The 14,998-nt window shown below is 27.5% G+C and overlaps 1 protein-coding gene across 1 annotated transcript; it reads right to left on the bottom strand.

Annotated features, from left to right (window-relative positions):
• Positions 1-2,986: 2,986 nt before the first annotated feature.
• Positions 2,987-4,732, bottom strand: LOC543703 (blind). The gene is given in 3 exon segments (NM_001247714.2): positions 2,987-3,812; positions 4,210-4,339; positions 4,537-4,732. Coding segments are annotated over 3 exon segments (948 nt in total). The 5' UTR covers positions 4,673-4,732; the 3' UTR covers positions 2,987-3,130.
• Between the last annotated feature and the right edge of the window lie 10,266 nt (positions 4,733-14,998).

Genomic DNA, 14,998 nt, shown 5'->3' with positions numbered 1-14,998 from the left:
TTTCTTATGGAAAAGCTAGGTCGTGGTACAATTTTTTAAATAATATATAGGTATGATATCTAGATTTATTTATGTATTACGTTAACTAATTTTATAAAGTTTTTGATTAGTTCGTTTGTCTATTAAGACTTGAATGAAAAAAAATTATTTAACGTATTTTCTATGGTAAGAATTGAGCATGAAACTTCATAATTATTCATTTATATAAAGATGATTGATAAACACGTACAATTTATTTAAACTAATAATAATAGTTCATGGTTAGAAAAGAAAAATAAAAATTGAAATTAGTGTTAAAAAATAATTTTAAAAAAAGAGTGTTATGCTATAACTTGTTAAAATGCTCTTTTAATTGTCTTAGTTAGCTACCTATTAAATTATATATTATTTATTGAAAATTGACTTTTATTTAGAATTAACATAAACATCATAGAACTTAATTTATTGATTGAGATAAATATATAACACATAAAGCTCATCGATATGGATTCTGATCGAATAATTAAGATATTTGAATTTTAATTAAAAAGTTTTATATATGAATCAACAAGATATGTATTTAATAATAAATTATTTTATTTCAAACTCGTGATAACATAATAGATAAAATTGAGATAAAACTTTACTAATCATATATGATTATTTAAATTTTAAAAACAGTTCGATGTATAATATATTTCGAATTTGCTGAAGCTTTGAAATTCTTCACCTTTCTTTCTCACATTGTCGATTATTTTCACATTGTTGGTCAAATTAGCTAGTGAAACACAAGTTGGTAATTAAATATTAAATATTTTGTAATAAGTAAAGAATAATTAGAGTAGAAATTAAATAGTAAACTATTTTTTTTTCCTATTTACATTTGTGTGCTCAGTCTTGGTCTTTATTAAATGGTAAAACAAATAATATTAATTTTTTTTTCATCTCTTAAATTTTTATGATCATTTGGACCTAGCCTCTCTCCTCAATTTGTCCCATCAAGACTTTAAAAAAACAAGCAAATTAATTGCAATTTGATGATTGAGATTGAAAATTAATTGCAAATTGATGATCGAGGGTGGTGAGACTCGTTCATCCTTAATAAGCGGTCTTGTATTCGAGTCTTGTGTATGAATTTTTCTTATGGGAGTGTCAACCTGAATAGTCCATGCAATGCGTAATGTGAATTTAGTCAGAACTTCAATGTAGGTTCCGAACACCTTGTGAGAAAAAAAAAGAATGAACCATTCTTTGAATTAATTGTTGTTGTTTATCATTGTTCAATATATATAGTGAAATTTAATTAAATCTGGATTCGCACCAGAAAATTCTTATGAGGCAGAGAAGTAAAACACTCTCTAATAACAACAACTATGTATCCAACAGGCAACAAGACTCGGATCTAAAACTTTTGATTAAAAATAAAAATACGTATCACGCGGTCACAACTATAACTGATTTTAAAATGCAACATGCCTTCACAAGTTGTTATCATTTGAAAGGTTCTTCAAGTTAACATTTTGAAGTAATTTCTAGAAACTACAAAAATGTTTGGGACAATAATAGATAGTCAAACAAAAACTAGTTATCATTTTCAAAACTTTACAAGAGGAGAAAAAGTAATTAAATGTATTAATAGTTAAATAAATTCAACAAGAAATTATGTTTTAAAAATATAAAAATATTATATTTATTTGCCAGATGGAATTATTCGCCAAGTGTATTAAATTATTATTAAGCTTACCTAAGATGATATTTCTAAGCAAAGAGTCAACTTTAATGTGGACCCCTTACCCATATTTGATTATCCAAAAAACAATGGTCAATGATCAATCAATAATATCATAAGCATAAAAATATTATTATTATTATTATTGTTGTTGTTGTTGTTAACAACACAATAATAATAATAATAATAATAATAATAATGATATAATAATAATATTATATAAAACTAGAGATCAATTAAATAAATATTGTGCATTTTAAAATTATATAAAAAAAAATAACACTGAGATTTTGATTAATTAATATATTTATCACTTTCAAATCTTGAACCACCATGCAAATCCCCAAATATATATTTCCATGTATTATTATTAATATCTATCTTTCTATATGAATGACTCATTCTAATCATACAAAGATTATTTAAATCTCTATAGTTTGTTACACTAAATAAACTAATAAAAATATAAGAGCTTTTTTTTTTTTTTTTAATTTTTCGTTTGAATCTATAGGTGAAAATCTCAAGTTATATTTTTGTTTTGGTGTCAAGATAAAAAAATTTATATTTAAATCATAAATTTATATGGTAAAATTAGTCGCTCATATCAGAATAGACTAGTTGTTTACATCACACACCCTTAACAAACTTTATACATCAAAATACCTTTAAATTGATTTTTTTTAAAGACGGAGATAATCAACATATGCTAAATTGCCCCATTAGTGAAAAAAAAATATCCTCTTTTTCTGAAAGAGATTTTACGAAATGTAAATTAAATTTGTTCTGAACAGGTACAAAACATCAAGTTCAAAAGAAAAAGATTTTACGTAATTTGAATTAATCAGATATCAAAATAAATAATCAAACACTAGGTGAAATGATATAAAAAATTTATTTTCAATTCTTCCATTCAATTTCCAACATGTAGCTACATAAAACATTAAATGAGTTTTATTGAATGCAAATCGAAATAAACATGACTCAAAACAAGTATCATCATCAGATTTCTTAAAGTCTTACGTAATATAAGGTCAAATTAATCAAAATCTCACGATAAATATCAAATAAGGCGAAATGAAATTTTTTTTTTGTTCCATTCAATAAGTAGCTATGCAAAACATTAAATGAGTTTTACGATGACGCATTATACATATCAAATTAGTCAAGACATTTTCAAAACAAGTACCATATATCAAGTTTGAAGAAAAAAAATTCTTACAACATATAAATTTAAATTAATCAGAATATCACGATAAAATACCAAATAACAGATAAAATGAAATCAAAAACTTCTTTTTCATTAAATTCTGACAAAAATAGAGCTACACAAAACCCCCGAAAAAAAGTCCAAAATCTACTTGGCAATAACCCCCATACCCCCAACACAACTATCAAATCTTCCATAATTGTACTTACATTTTTTTAGTAATAAAACATCCCTATCTCATTTGACTTGTTACAATTTTCATCATTATTGTACAACAAAAAATTATTACTACTATTGGTAGTACTACCACTATTGCCATTGGTACAACAACTTGTAGCAATCTCCTGCATAGTATTTCCAAAATAACCAAAATTAAATTGTTGGTTATTATTAATTTCTTCATAAATAGCACCATCATGATGACCACCAAAACTCATAATTTCTTCTCTTTTAATATTAATAATATCTTTATTAGTACCAAAACTCATTTGGCTTCCATCTGATGAAGAACAACTTGCAACTTCCCCAAAATTTGGATAATTTTGCAAATTGTAATTTGTAGCACCAAAATTTGGATAATTTTGCAAATTATTGGCTATCATCATCAAGTTGTTGTTATTATTGGTGAACAAATTGTTTTGTTGGGCTGCTGGAATAATAATGGGCTGTTCTGGGCCTGTAATAAAAGGCCCAAGATTTTGTTGGGCTTGATGAAGAGAAGTTGATGGAAAATATGGTAATTTTTTTTGGTAATTATTATTATTATTATTATAAGAAGAAGAAGAATTGTTATTAGGTATTATTAATCCCATGAGCTTTTTCTTGAGCTTCGTGTTCCAATAATTTTTGATATCATTGTCTGTTCTTCCAGGTAATTGCGCCGCTATAATTGACCACCTACCAACATAATTGTACACGTTAAAAATAAATAAATTAACGATCTTCTCTAAAAATCTAAAATCAAATCTCTCGTAAACATAAACACTATGGGAGGGTGGGGTGGGGGGAGGGGGGGTTGAAATAAATCAAATAAATAAAGATTTTATCTTAGATCTAAACCCTGTCATGCATGCAGAAAAAAATTGTCTAAAAATGGAAGAATCTTTAATTAAAAAAATCCAACAAACTAATTGCATTTCTTTCTGAACCCTAATTTAAATTTATATACATTTTTTTTTTCCCTTTTCACATTTATTGAGGTTCTTTTTTTTCCCCATTTTTAGTGGGAACAATTTTTTTTTTTTAGTCTCAAAGTCATCATAGAAACCTAAAATTATCAAAATAAATAAATTACCTGCTTCCAATATTGGCATATAAGTTACAAATAACTCTATCTTCATCATCAGAAAAATCACCATGCTTTATATTAGGCCTTAAATAATTTAGCCATCTCAATCTACAACTTTTTCCACATCTCCTTAGTCCTGAAAAAAAAATATTCAAACAATTAATACCATAAAAAAAAAAACAATTTTCCGACTACAACAATAATAATAACATATTCAGTATAATCACATAAATAGGTCTAAAGTACTTACAATTATAACAGGTAAGTAACTTTTTCCCTACCTTTACAGAATAGAAAGACTGTTTTCGATAAATACGTTCGATTAATAATTACCTGCTTTTTGAGGAAGTGCAATCCAATTACCAGCAGTACCAAATTTATGAATAAAATCTTTAAGTTTTGCATCTTCTTCTGGAGACCATGGACCTCTTTTTACATTTGCTTTATCACAACATGGAGCTCTTCCCATTTTTTCTTTTGTTAAAAACACACTAAAAGTATTTTTTTTTTGTTAGATATATAGACAAATGGACAAGAGTCTCTATGGTATAGCTAATATTTATATTAAATAATAAGAGGTGACTTTGGGTTGGTGGGGGTGGGGGTGGGGGGTGGGGGTAGGGGGTGGGTTTAAAACAGTAAAAAAGAAGAAAATTTGAAAATTTTTAAGTCATATATTTATAATTACAAAGTCAAAAGGACAGACCTATTTTTAACTTACTTTTGCTGAACTCTAGCTCTTGTAAAGAAAAAAAAAGTGGTAGTTGATTGGATTTTCTTATATACTGGTTCGATTAATTCAGATCATGAATGGTGCGATAGATAGATCACTTTTAATTTAAATTTGATTTTAATAGCGTCCAGTCATAATTCGATATGTATGATAGCATTACGTTACGAATAAATGAATAATTGTGTGAATCATAGCTATCATAAGGAGAAAATTACGCTCATTGATGAAACTAGAATTTTTTTATTGAGGTGATATTTAAAATATAATTTTTTTTAAAAAAGTAAATATTTAATAAAGTTTTAAGATTTTGAATCTATGTTTTAAATATGGAAAAAACAATTTAACTTTACATAAGCTATTTAATAATTCGGTATTCTAATTTTATTCATAAATATATTTCATTGCGAATTTTTTTCTATACTCAAAACTTGAACCAGATACGTATAACAATTTATAATAATGCATAGACTTTTGGGTTTGTTTAAGTAAGTAGTCTTTCTCTTAAACTTCAAGAAATCCCCAAGAGTTTCATAAGTTTGATATAAAATAAAGTTAATTAATTGACTAATTGACGGCTAATTAGTTGGGATCACATAAATTATTTTGACATGTTCCAAACAATAGGCTAATAATTTCTAGGTAGACTCCATTTTTTCTAGAGCTTATCTTAATTAGATTTATTTACATGAGTCAATTATATAACATTAGTAGAATACTACACCTACCTAACAAAAATTATTAGCCATTTATACACAATTAAAAGGATACTCATGTGGAATGTAAGTGCCTCATGGTTTCACTAAAAAAAATATATATATATATATTAGTAAAAAATAGTCATGTTAAAATATTATTGAAATGAGTAGTTATAATAGCAAATAATAGGATATTGATACGATAAAGGATATAACACGACTGCTTGCTAATTTTCGATCTTTATACCCTTCTATTTAAGATTGTGTCTTCAATCAGCGACAGGAGTGTTATATATGTTAGGTCAAATTTAATCATCTCTCTAACATTTCACACCTTCTCGTTGGAGCAGATATTAGGGCATCTTTTTTTTAACATGCCCAAACTGTCTCGATCAGCCTTTGCTTCTCTCATCTTGTCCATCACGTACGAGCGTCACTCCTATTTTATTTCAGAAATATCTTCGGACTTATTATATTTCTCATCTTGGTCGGAGTCAATATCCTCAATTACGTTGTTCTTATTTTCTGAATATGTGAATTCGTAGACCACAAAAACTCCACTCAAACATCATTGTTAATTGTAACCACCACTCTATAAATTAAACTTATCTTTTTAAGTCTTAGCTTGGCCAATTTTGAAAACAAAATACAATTTCTTTATTTATTTATTTTTTTTAAAAAAAACTCAAAATAATTCATCTAATTACTTATGGTTTTTAATTTCTTTAATATTTTTTTTTTCTTTTTAAAGGTTTGACATGTCTCTCAACAAATGACCAAACATAATAAAATGAATAGATTGTCTGCTAACACCTTATCAATTATGAGATTTTTTACAGTGACTTATGATAATGATTATTAATATTCACTTTATTGATTGACTTATCAATGTTCTTTTTTTTTTTTTTGAATTGTCACCCTTTTTAATTACAACCTTTTTTTCCTACAAAATCCAATGAAAATCCCCCTTTTTTACTTACTTAGTACATCTTAAAAGAGATCATTAAAACAAAACAATTTTTTGTTTTTTCTAAAAAAAAAAAAATGGCCCATGATTTGACTTGATCTTTTCTTGATTTAAACTATGCTTAAAAAATTGATAATTACTTTACTTAGTATTAACCATGATATGTTCTGATTAACACCTAACACATGATAAAATATTATTTATATATTTAACGCTTTTGGAAAGAAAAAAAAAGTTTATATATTTTCAAGTGTTTATTAAATATAGTTAAATTAATTGCATAAAATTCTTATAAACTTTTTAAATTTTATTTCAAAAATCCAATGAAAATCCCACTTTTTCTAATTAGTTACATCTTAAAAGAGAAGGTCAAAATAAAGTTGATAGTTGTTAAAAAAAAAGAAATTTTTTTATTGGATGAAACAAACTACACTTACTAATTAGGCAGCTTTTTAATCACTAAATTTTTTGGCCCATGTTTCTGACTTGATCCTTTATTGGTTTAATATATCATTAAAAAATAATAATAATTTAGTCTTTACCCAGTGGAAATTAAGTACTAAGTTTAGTACAAAAAAAAACAAAAAGAGTTAACGTGTCAACTTAGGTTTCTATCATGTACAAAAATACAAATTCCTAAGGAAGTGTTAAATCAATCCATTTCCCTAAAATCAATTCATATTTAGTGTAAATTATTAAGTGATCGAGTCTGAGAAGTGTGGTGTATAAATATTTTTATTTTTATTATGATATATTATCGATTTAGGTAAAATATGATAAAATTAATATGAAAAGAAAATACAGTAGTGAAACAGTTATGCTGGATATAATGGAAAAGAAAAGTATAGTAACAATAACACATACAATGTCGTAACCAAAGCAAAGGAACTAACAAGTTGTAATAATAACAATATTGATAAAGAAGGCTAAGATAATATTCGATTATCTAAAAAAAAGTTATTTTTAATTTTCGATCGCTATATCTTTTTATTTAGGATTCGGTAAGCAACGAAATTGTGTGGGTGGATAGAATTCATCCACACCTGAAACAAAGGTCTTTATTTGAGCTCTTGATATGATAATTTTTTTAGCGCTACTAAAACTTGCACCAAAATCGAGAGTCAAAATTGATACACAGAATTAATTTTAAAGGTAAATTGATCGATTGTATATCGTGGGCTTTGCATTCGTTAATTTATGTAAAAAATTAATAATTAAAAACTCGAAAGATTATACCAGCTTTCTTTAAAAAATATATATATATAATTTTTTTTGTGAAAAATATTTAAATCTGTCTGTCGATTTTCTAAAACTTTATTAATTTTTAACGGACTTGGTGTATTTTCCTAATTTTTGGATAGATATTATCTGTCGATTTTTTGTCTCTCAGTTTTTACATTTTCTAAAATAGTATTTGATAAACTTTACATGATATAAATTTAAATTAATTTAACAGATATCAAACACATAATACAAAACAAAATATACTCATTGTTGGAGCCTTTCATTTCTTTTCTTTCTTAAATTTAATGAACGCGAATAAAATACTTAGAACGCGTTTGATATTAACGAATTAAATAATTGAGGACGAATAGATGACGAATGACGATATCGTATGCTTATATTGATTCTTATTTTATAATCTATGATAGCTTCATGCATAATTATATTAATTTTTTATTGTGCAATAAAAATTCAATTATTGGTCCTAAAATAAACAAATTACCAATGAAAGTATATTGGTCAAACACATTATTATTGTTCCAATTATATCATATATTCAGTAGGACAAGACAACACACTAATGTCAAAGAAGAAATATCATTTTTATTTTAACATTGTTAACAATAAATTTTGAATCCTAACTTGGGATAGATATAGATTAATCCATAATCACTTTCATATAAATAAAATAAGTTATTAATACTTTTACCAAGTAATTTATTTTCTCACATGTAATTAAGACTAAGTCAATTGATTTTTGTTGGGCTTTTTATAAATAAATTTATTTAAAAAATTATAGGGAATTAATATTCAAGTTTAGATCTCTTTATTATATCTACAGTGTGATTGTCAGATGGGAACACTACATTAAAAAAAATGAACTTTAACGGTAATTTATTAGTAACTATAACTAAATAGGGATTTTTAGCGACAATTAATACTTTGTTTATATGTATATAAAGATTTTAGCGACATTGAATCTAAATAACACTAAATTAAAATCAGTAAAAATATTAGCACTCTTTATTAATGTGTCGATTTATTGACGCTAAAAGTTATTTTTGTTAAAATGACAATGGGTAAATCTTCAAGATCAAAAGTTAAATTTGTTATATTTTAAGGAGTCGTTTAGTTCACAGACAAAGTTATCTCAGAGTTATAGTCCTGAGATTATAATCCTTAAACTATTTGTTGCACATTCAAGATGAGATAAAAACGACACCAAATTTGACGTATAAATTTATTTCGTAATTAATTAATTATATATCTTCAATCAAATTAACTAGAATTTTAATGTCAAATATAATTTTAAAATATTTCATCTTATTCCGCTTATTAAACGAACTCTAGGTATTGCTCATGGGATAAATTGGTCAAAAGTTGAAGCATTCTTGCGAGTTACAACTTTACGCATACCATATAATTTAAAATTTTCACATAAATAGCCAACAATTTATTTATTTAATAAATATAGATAGATTATATCTTAATTAATTAGGGTAACTTTCACATATAGAAATAAATAATTTATATTTGTATGCTATAACAAAGTTTGTGTAATTGCGCTCCATAATAAACATATAACTGTATAATTCGCTATACATATACCATTGTATAATTCGCTGGCCTAAATTGTATAATTCGCTGACCTCGCTAAATATATACAATTGTATGATTCGCTGGCCCAAAATTGTATAATTCGCTGGCCTATTTCGGTGCAATTGTATAATTCATTGGCCTATTTCATTGCTATTGTATAATTCGCTGACCTATTTCGCTGCAATATGTGTATAAAATTTGTTTTGCATACAATTTAATCGAAGTAAAATGGTTGTATAATGTATAATTATAAGTGTAGGAAGAAGATATATGTTTTTCTCTCGCTTTATACAAAAACAGAAATACAATTTATACACTTTTGTTGTATAAAGCGAGAGAAAATTGTATTTCACTGTAATTGTATAATTCGTAATTATATAATTCGCTGGCCTTTTTCACTGCAATATTTGTATAAAATTTGCATTTGTATACAATTGAATCGAAGTAAAAATATTTGTAAATTGTATAATTAAGTGTATAGAACGAAGATATATGTTTTTGCATGTGTATATACAATTTTTTTCTCACTTTATACAAAACAGAAACACAATTTATACACTTCTGTTGTATGAAACGAGAGAGACAAGCAGAGGGAGAGTGGCGAGTGAGAATGGGAGAGTGTCGAGCGAGAGTTTTGGGAAAGAGGCGACTGACAAACATTTTCTATGGGGCACAATTAAATCAAACAGTAGTTATTCCATTTATTTTAGGTTATTAGTTTGTTATTTATTATATACAATTATTCCAATTAATTATATATCAACTAGAGCCCATAGGGAAGGAAATTTTTTGTTGAATATATAATCTAAATTTAGTCGGGCTCCAGTGTAAATATCGGTTATCAAACGAGAAAACAAGTTTAATAACATGTTTGAATTTGCACGCTATTTTGTTGGTTCACCAACCTACATTGTTTTCTTTTTGTTATATACTTGTATCTACTGTGTTTGATCCAAGTGTCTTTCGAAAAAAATATTTTTATCTCAACAAGATAGTAATGAAGTATGCGTATACTTTACGCTTTTTAAATTTTACATGTAAAATTTTACTGAATATGTTATCGTTATTATTATTGAGCGGATAAACAGAACACGTAAACTCAGTAGACATGATTAACAATTGATAAACACCTAAATTTGAAATTTCTTTCATATAATTAGGTGTTTACATTAATGTACCTACAAAACTCAGAAAAGATGACATGACATTGATTTTAGAAACTATACACCTAATTAAACAAGTTAGTGTAATAAGTCTCTCAATGCAACTTATAATTAGAAATAATGACCAAGTTGGGTGATTTATGCATTAATTTATATATTTTAATAACACATATGACTTACTATTAGGAAACTATATTTACATTAACCTCTTAATTAATAGCCTTTATCTGTCTGTAAAAGTATAGTTCCTCATAAATGATTGAAAATTTTTTGTCATATTTTAATTAATATTAATTTACTCCCACCAATTAGAAAATGATATAATGTCAAAGGGTTTTAAATAATTTCCTTTTTCTTCTTCTCACTAATTTAGATTTCGAGATATCAAGAAGATGCAACATAAATACATTTTCGATTTATTTATGTGATCTTTTTATAGGTGGGATAGAATTAATGATGGATATAGTTCAAAAATAAATGGCATGTGAGATTATTGTATTCAATATTTAGTAAGGAAAAATTATCTTGATATTAGTAATTTTTATACTATTTCGCCATGTGAAGTAACAATTTCGAAATATAAAAAAAATAACCTTTTTATTTTTTTCAAAGCAAAACTTTAAAAAGATCTCTAAAATAATCGTTAAAATTAAAAATAAAAATTCAAAACATGTCTTCTTCATATTTCTTTTAAAAAATTCTTTAGTTCCTTTTGTTGACCCTTGTTGCAAAACAACGATATATGTTTGTAACGACCTGTTTAGTCATTTTGAGCAGCAAATTTTATTTCTGGAAAAACAGGCTGAGACGACGGAACCCACGACGGAACGTCATGGGCGCGACGGACCGTCGAGGGTGTCTCGTCCCAAAACACTTAGAAATTCTGAAATTTGGGTGCTGAAATCGACTCTCTAAACTCTGTGACGGACCTGCAGGACAGACCGTCACAGGCACGACGAACCGTCGTGATCCACCATTTCAAAACACTTCAACTCTTGAGAATTTGGTACAGGGAACGATTCTCTGAACGTCGTGACGGAAGTGCAGGACGAACCGTCGTAGGTACGACGGGCCGTCACAGACTCCTTAAGGAAATCGAGTCTCTGACGAACCTGCATGACGGACCGTCGCAGGCGCGACGGGCCGTCACAGGTTGCGTAATCCCAGTCGGAGTCGGATTTCTGGTTAAGTTTTAAAGGGGCGTTTTGGACTATTCCTGCTATAATTATATATTTCGTGGGTTTATATTAATAACTCAATTTCTTGGGGGATAAAAGAGGTAACCTTGAGTTAAATTGTGGGTTATTATTGTCATCTTTTACACTTAATTACATGTTAATTATGGTAAAAGAAAGAGGGTTTGAATAAGAAAAATAGAAAGAACAAAAAAAAAGAGAGAGAAGGGAATCGATAGAGAGAGACGCTCGGGAAGGGGAAAAACACAAAGCTTTGGGAAAGTTGCTTGCTTGATCACTAATCTTCGGTGGAGGTAGGTTATGGTTTCTCTTACGATATTCGTAGTAAACTCTTAATAGTGAATGATATGTATTGATAATGTTGTAAACCCTGCTATGTGCTTAATTGTATGCTTGCATGAATGTAATTATATAATTGTGATTATATAAGCATGATGAAGTTATTGAATCCCAAATCTTGCAAAATCCTAATCTCTTTGTTAATAATGAGGCCTTGGTATAAAAGAAGGCGTGATGAGCTAAAATAATGGGATTGATGCTGCCTTGGTAAGAAAGAAGGCGTGATGAACTAAAATAATGGGATTGATGCTGCCTTGGTAAGAAAGAAGGCGTGATGAATTGATAGAAGGAGATTAAGAGATCGGGTGTCACGAACCGACACATAGAATTAGTGGATCGGGTGTCATGAACCGACACGTAGAATTAGTGGATCGGGTGTCACGAACCGACACGTAGAATTAGGGGATCGGGTGTCACGAACCGACACATAGTATTAGTAGATCAGGTGTCACGAACCGACACGTAGAATTAGGGGATCGGGTGTCACGAACCGACACATAGAATTAGGGGATCGGGTGTCACGAACCGACACGTAGAATTAGGGGATCGGGTGTCACGAACCGACACGTAGAATTAGGGGATCGGGTGTCACGAACCGACACGTAGTATTAGGAGATCGGGTGTCACGAACCGACACGTAAATTTAGGGGATCGGAGTGTCACGTACCGACACAAGAGGATTAATGAATATGAGGGAGCGGAGTGTCACGTATCGACACAATAGAAATAAAGATAATGAATCTTGAAAGATGTTAATATACTCAATCTAATGAACATAATTCCCAAATGAGTATGGCATTGAGGCTTGAGTCCTCATGTGTGAACTTGACGGTAATTGTTAATGATATAGTACTTGCTGTTGCTACATGTTGAGTATCATAGTTGATTTATGATATTACTTGATATATATTAATTTCTATTTTGAGTTGGCCGATAATATCTACTCAGTACCCGTGTTTTGTACTGACCCCTACTTTTATGTTTTCTTCTTGTTTAATTGTGGAGTGCAGCAAACGTGCCGTCATCTTCGACTCAACAGTAACTCTAGCCAGTCTTCACTACATCGGATCTTCAGGGTGAGCTAATGCTTCTAGCTTGGACTGGATCTTCCTCTTCATGTCTTGATGCCTTGAAGTTCCGGCACGGACTAGCTTTCATGTATCTTTAGCTTTTTAGAATACTCTTAGTTTAGCACTTTGATCATAGATGTTCTTGTGGTGATGACTTCCAGATTTTGGGGATAATAATAGTTATTGATTTTATTAATGAGTTTAAGTCTTCCGCATTATTTTCTGTTGTTATTGGTAAACGATTGGGGTTAGATTGGTTGGTTAGCTCACATAGTAGGATAAGTGTGGGTGCCAGTCGCGGCCCGATTTGAGTCGTGACAATGTTTGGTAGAAATTCGTTATCTAGATTAAATAATTAAAAATATGAAAAAGAAGACATACTTATATTAAGATAATTAATTAACTTTTTATAATCTCATTTTCCTAGTGGTTTCTTGCACATACAAACTCAATTTAACAAGAAACATTGTTTTTTGTTTCATAATAATTGCTACGTTTCACTTTTTTGAATATTAATTTAATAATATTGAAGTTAAATCAGAATAAATTAATTTAATATTTTTTAAAATTATAATTTTTAGATATTTAAAAAATATATAGAAAATATTATAAATTGTAATTTCATTTCAATTAATGTGGTGAAAAACTGTATTTTAAAATATTAATCAAAACAAATTTAATTTGATTTTCTTAAAATAAAATATAATAAATACTATAGAACGGAGGAATAACTCAATTTTTAAATAAAATAATTAGATAGACCTTGAAAATTGATTCTAGAAGTTACAAAACAAAATTTTTGATTCATAATTGTAACAACCAAGAAAAGGAAATTTACCAAATACAAATTAGAAAAAAGAAAATTAAAGAATAAACTCATTTTCTTAATATTCATGACAGTTATCGTGCTTATTATTATTAAAATATCAGGCATAAAATAGTTATATTTTAGAATCTAATAAGTCTTGATCTATTTTAGTTTAAGAAACTTTTGAATAGATATTAATATTCAATGTATTTATCAACACAATTATTTTTTATTTATTCAATTTAAATTTGATTCGCTTATTCGATACCCTGATTATTATCATTGATGTCTAGCTTGTTGATACCTACAAGGAAACTGTTTTTTTTTTTTTTTGGTTCTTTATGTTCATGAATCTTCTACAATCAAATCTCAAATGATTAATGTTTTTGTGTTTATAACCCCTTCTAATTCTTTGACTTGTCCATTTTAAATTATATAATTTTATAAATCATTGTTTCACTTAAAATTATTAAGTGTCTCATTCATAATATATTGTTTAAAGTAACATCAATATGTACTACCTAGCTTTTTCAATACTCCATCAAAGACTTTATATGTGGGATATTTTTCCATCTTAACCTAACACTCATAGAAATTAAAATGAACGTAAGTTGAGATAGTTATACACTTTAATATTTCATACCATCATATAATTAAATAGATTTAAATTTTATTGTCATTTATTATAAAAATAAAAATAAATCTGTGTTTGAGTACTACTAATGAAAAAGAATCGAGCTCGTTAAAAGTATAATAATCTCTTTAACATCTTAATCTTTTAGATGAAATAGTAATATACTTCAATTAAAAAAAATATTAATTTTTTTGTATCACAAGTATATAGCCACATATAATTGAATTTTGGAGGATAATATATAATAATAATGATTAAAAAAGGATTATCTTTGTTGGTTTTCTCTTCGTTATTATTATTATTCATAAATTTCCTCGATTCCTTGATACAACTAATAGTAGTATATATGATTAATAGTGTCATATTT

The sequence above is a fragment of the Solanum lycopersicum genome, chromosome 11 (assembly GCF_036512215.1).
Source record: "Solanum lycopersicum chromosome 11, SLM_r2.1".
NCBI lineage: Eukaryota > Viridiplantae > Streptophyta > Magnoliopsida > Solanales > Solanaceae > Solanum > Solanum lycopersicum.
Note: the sequence above shows the minus strand (reverse complement) of the source record. Positions and strands in the feature narration are given on the sequence as shown.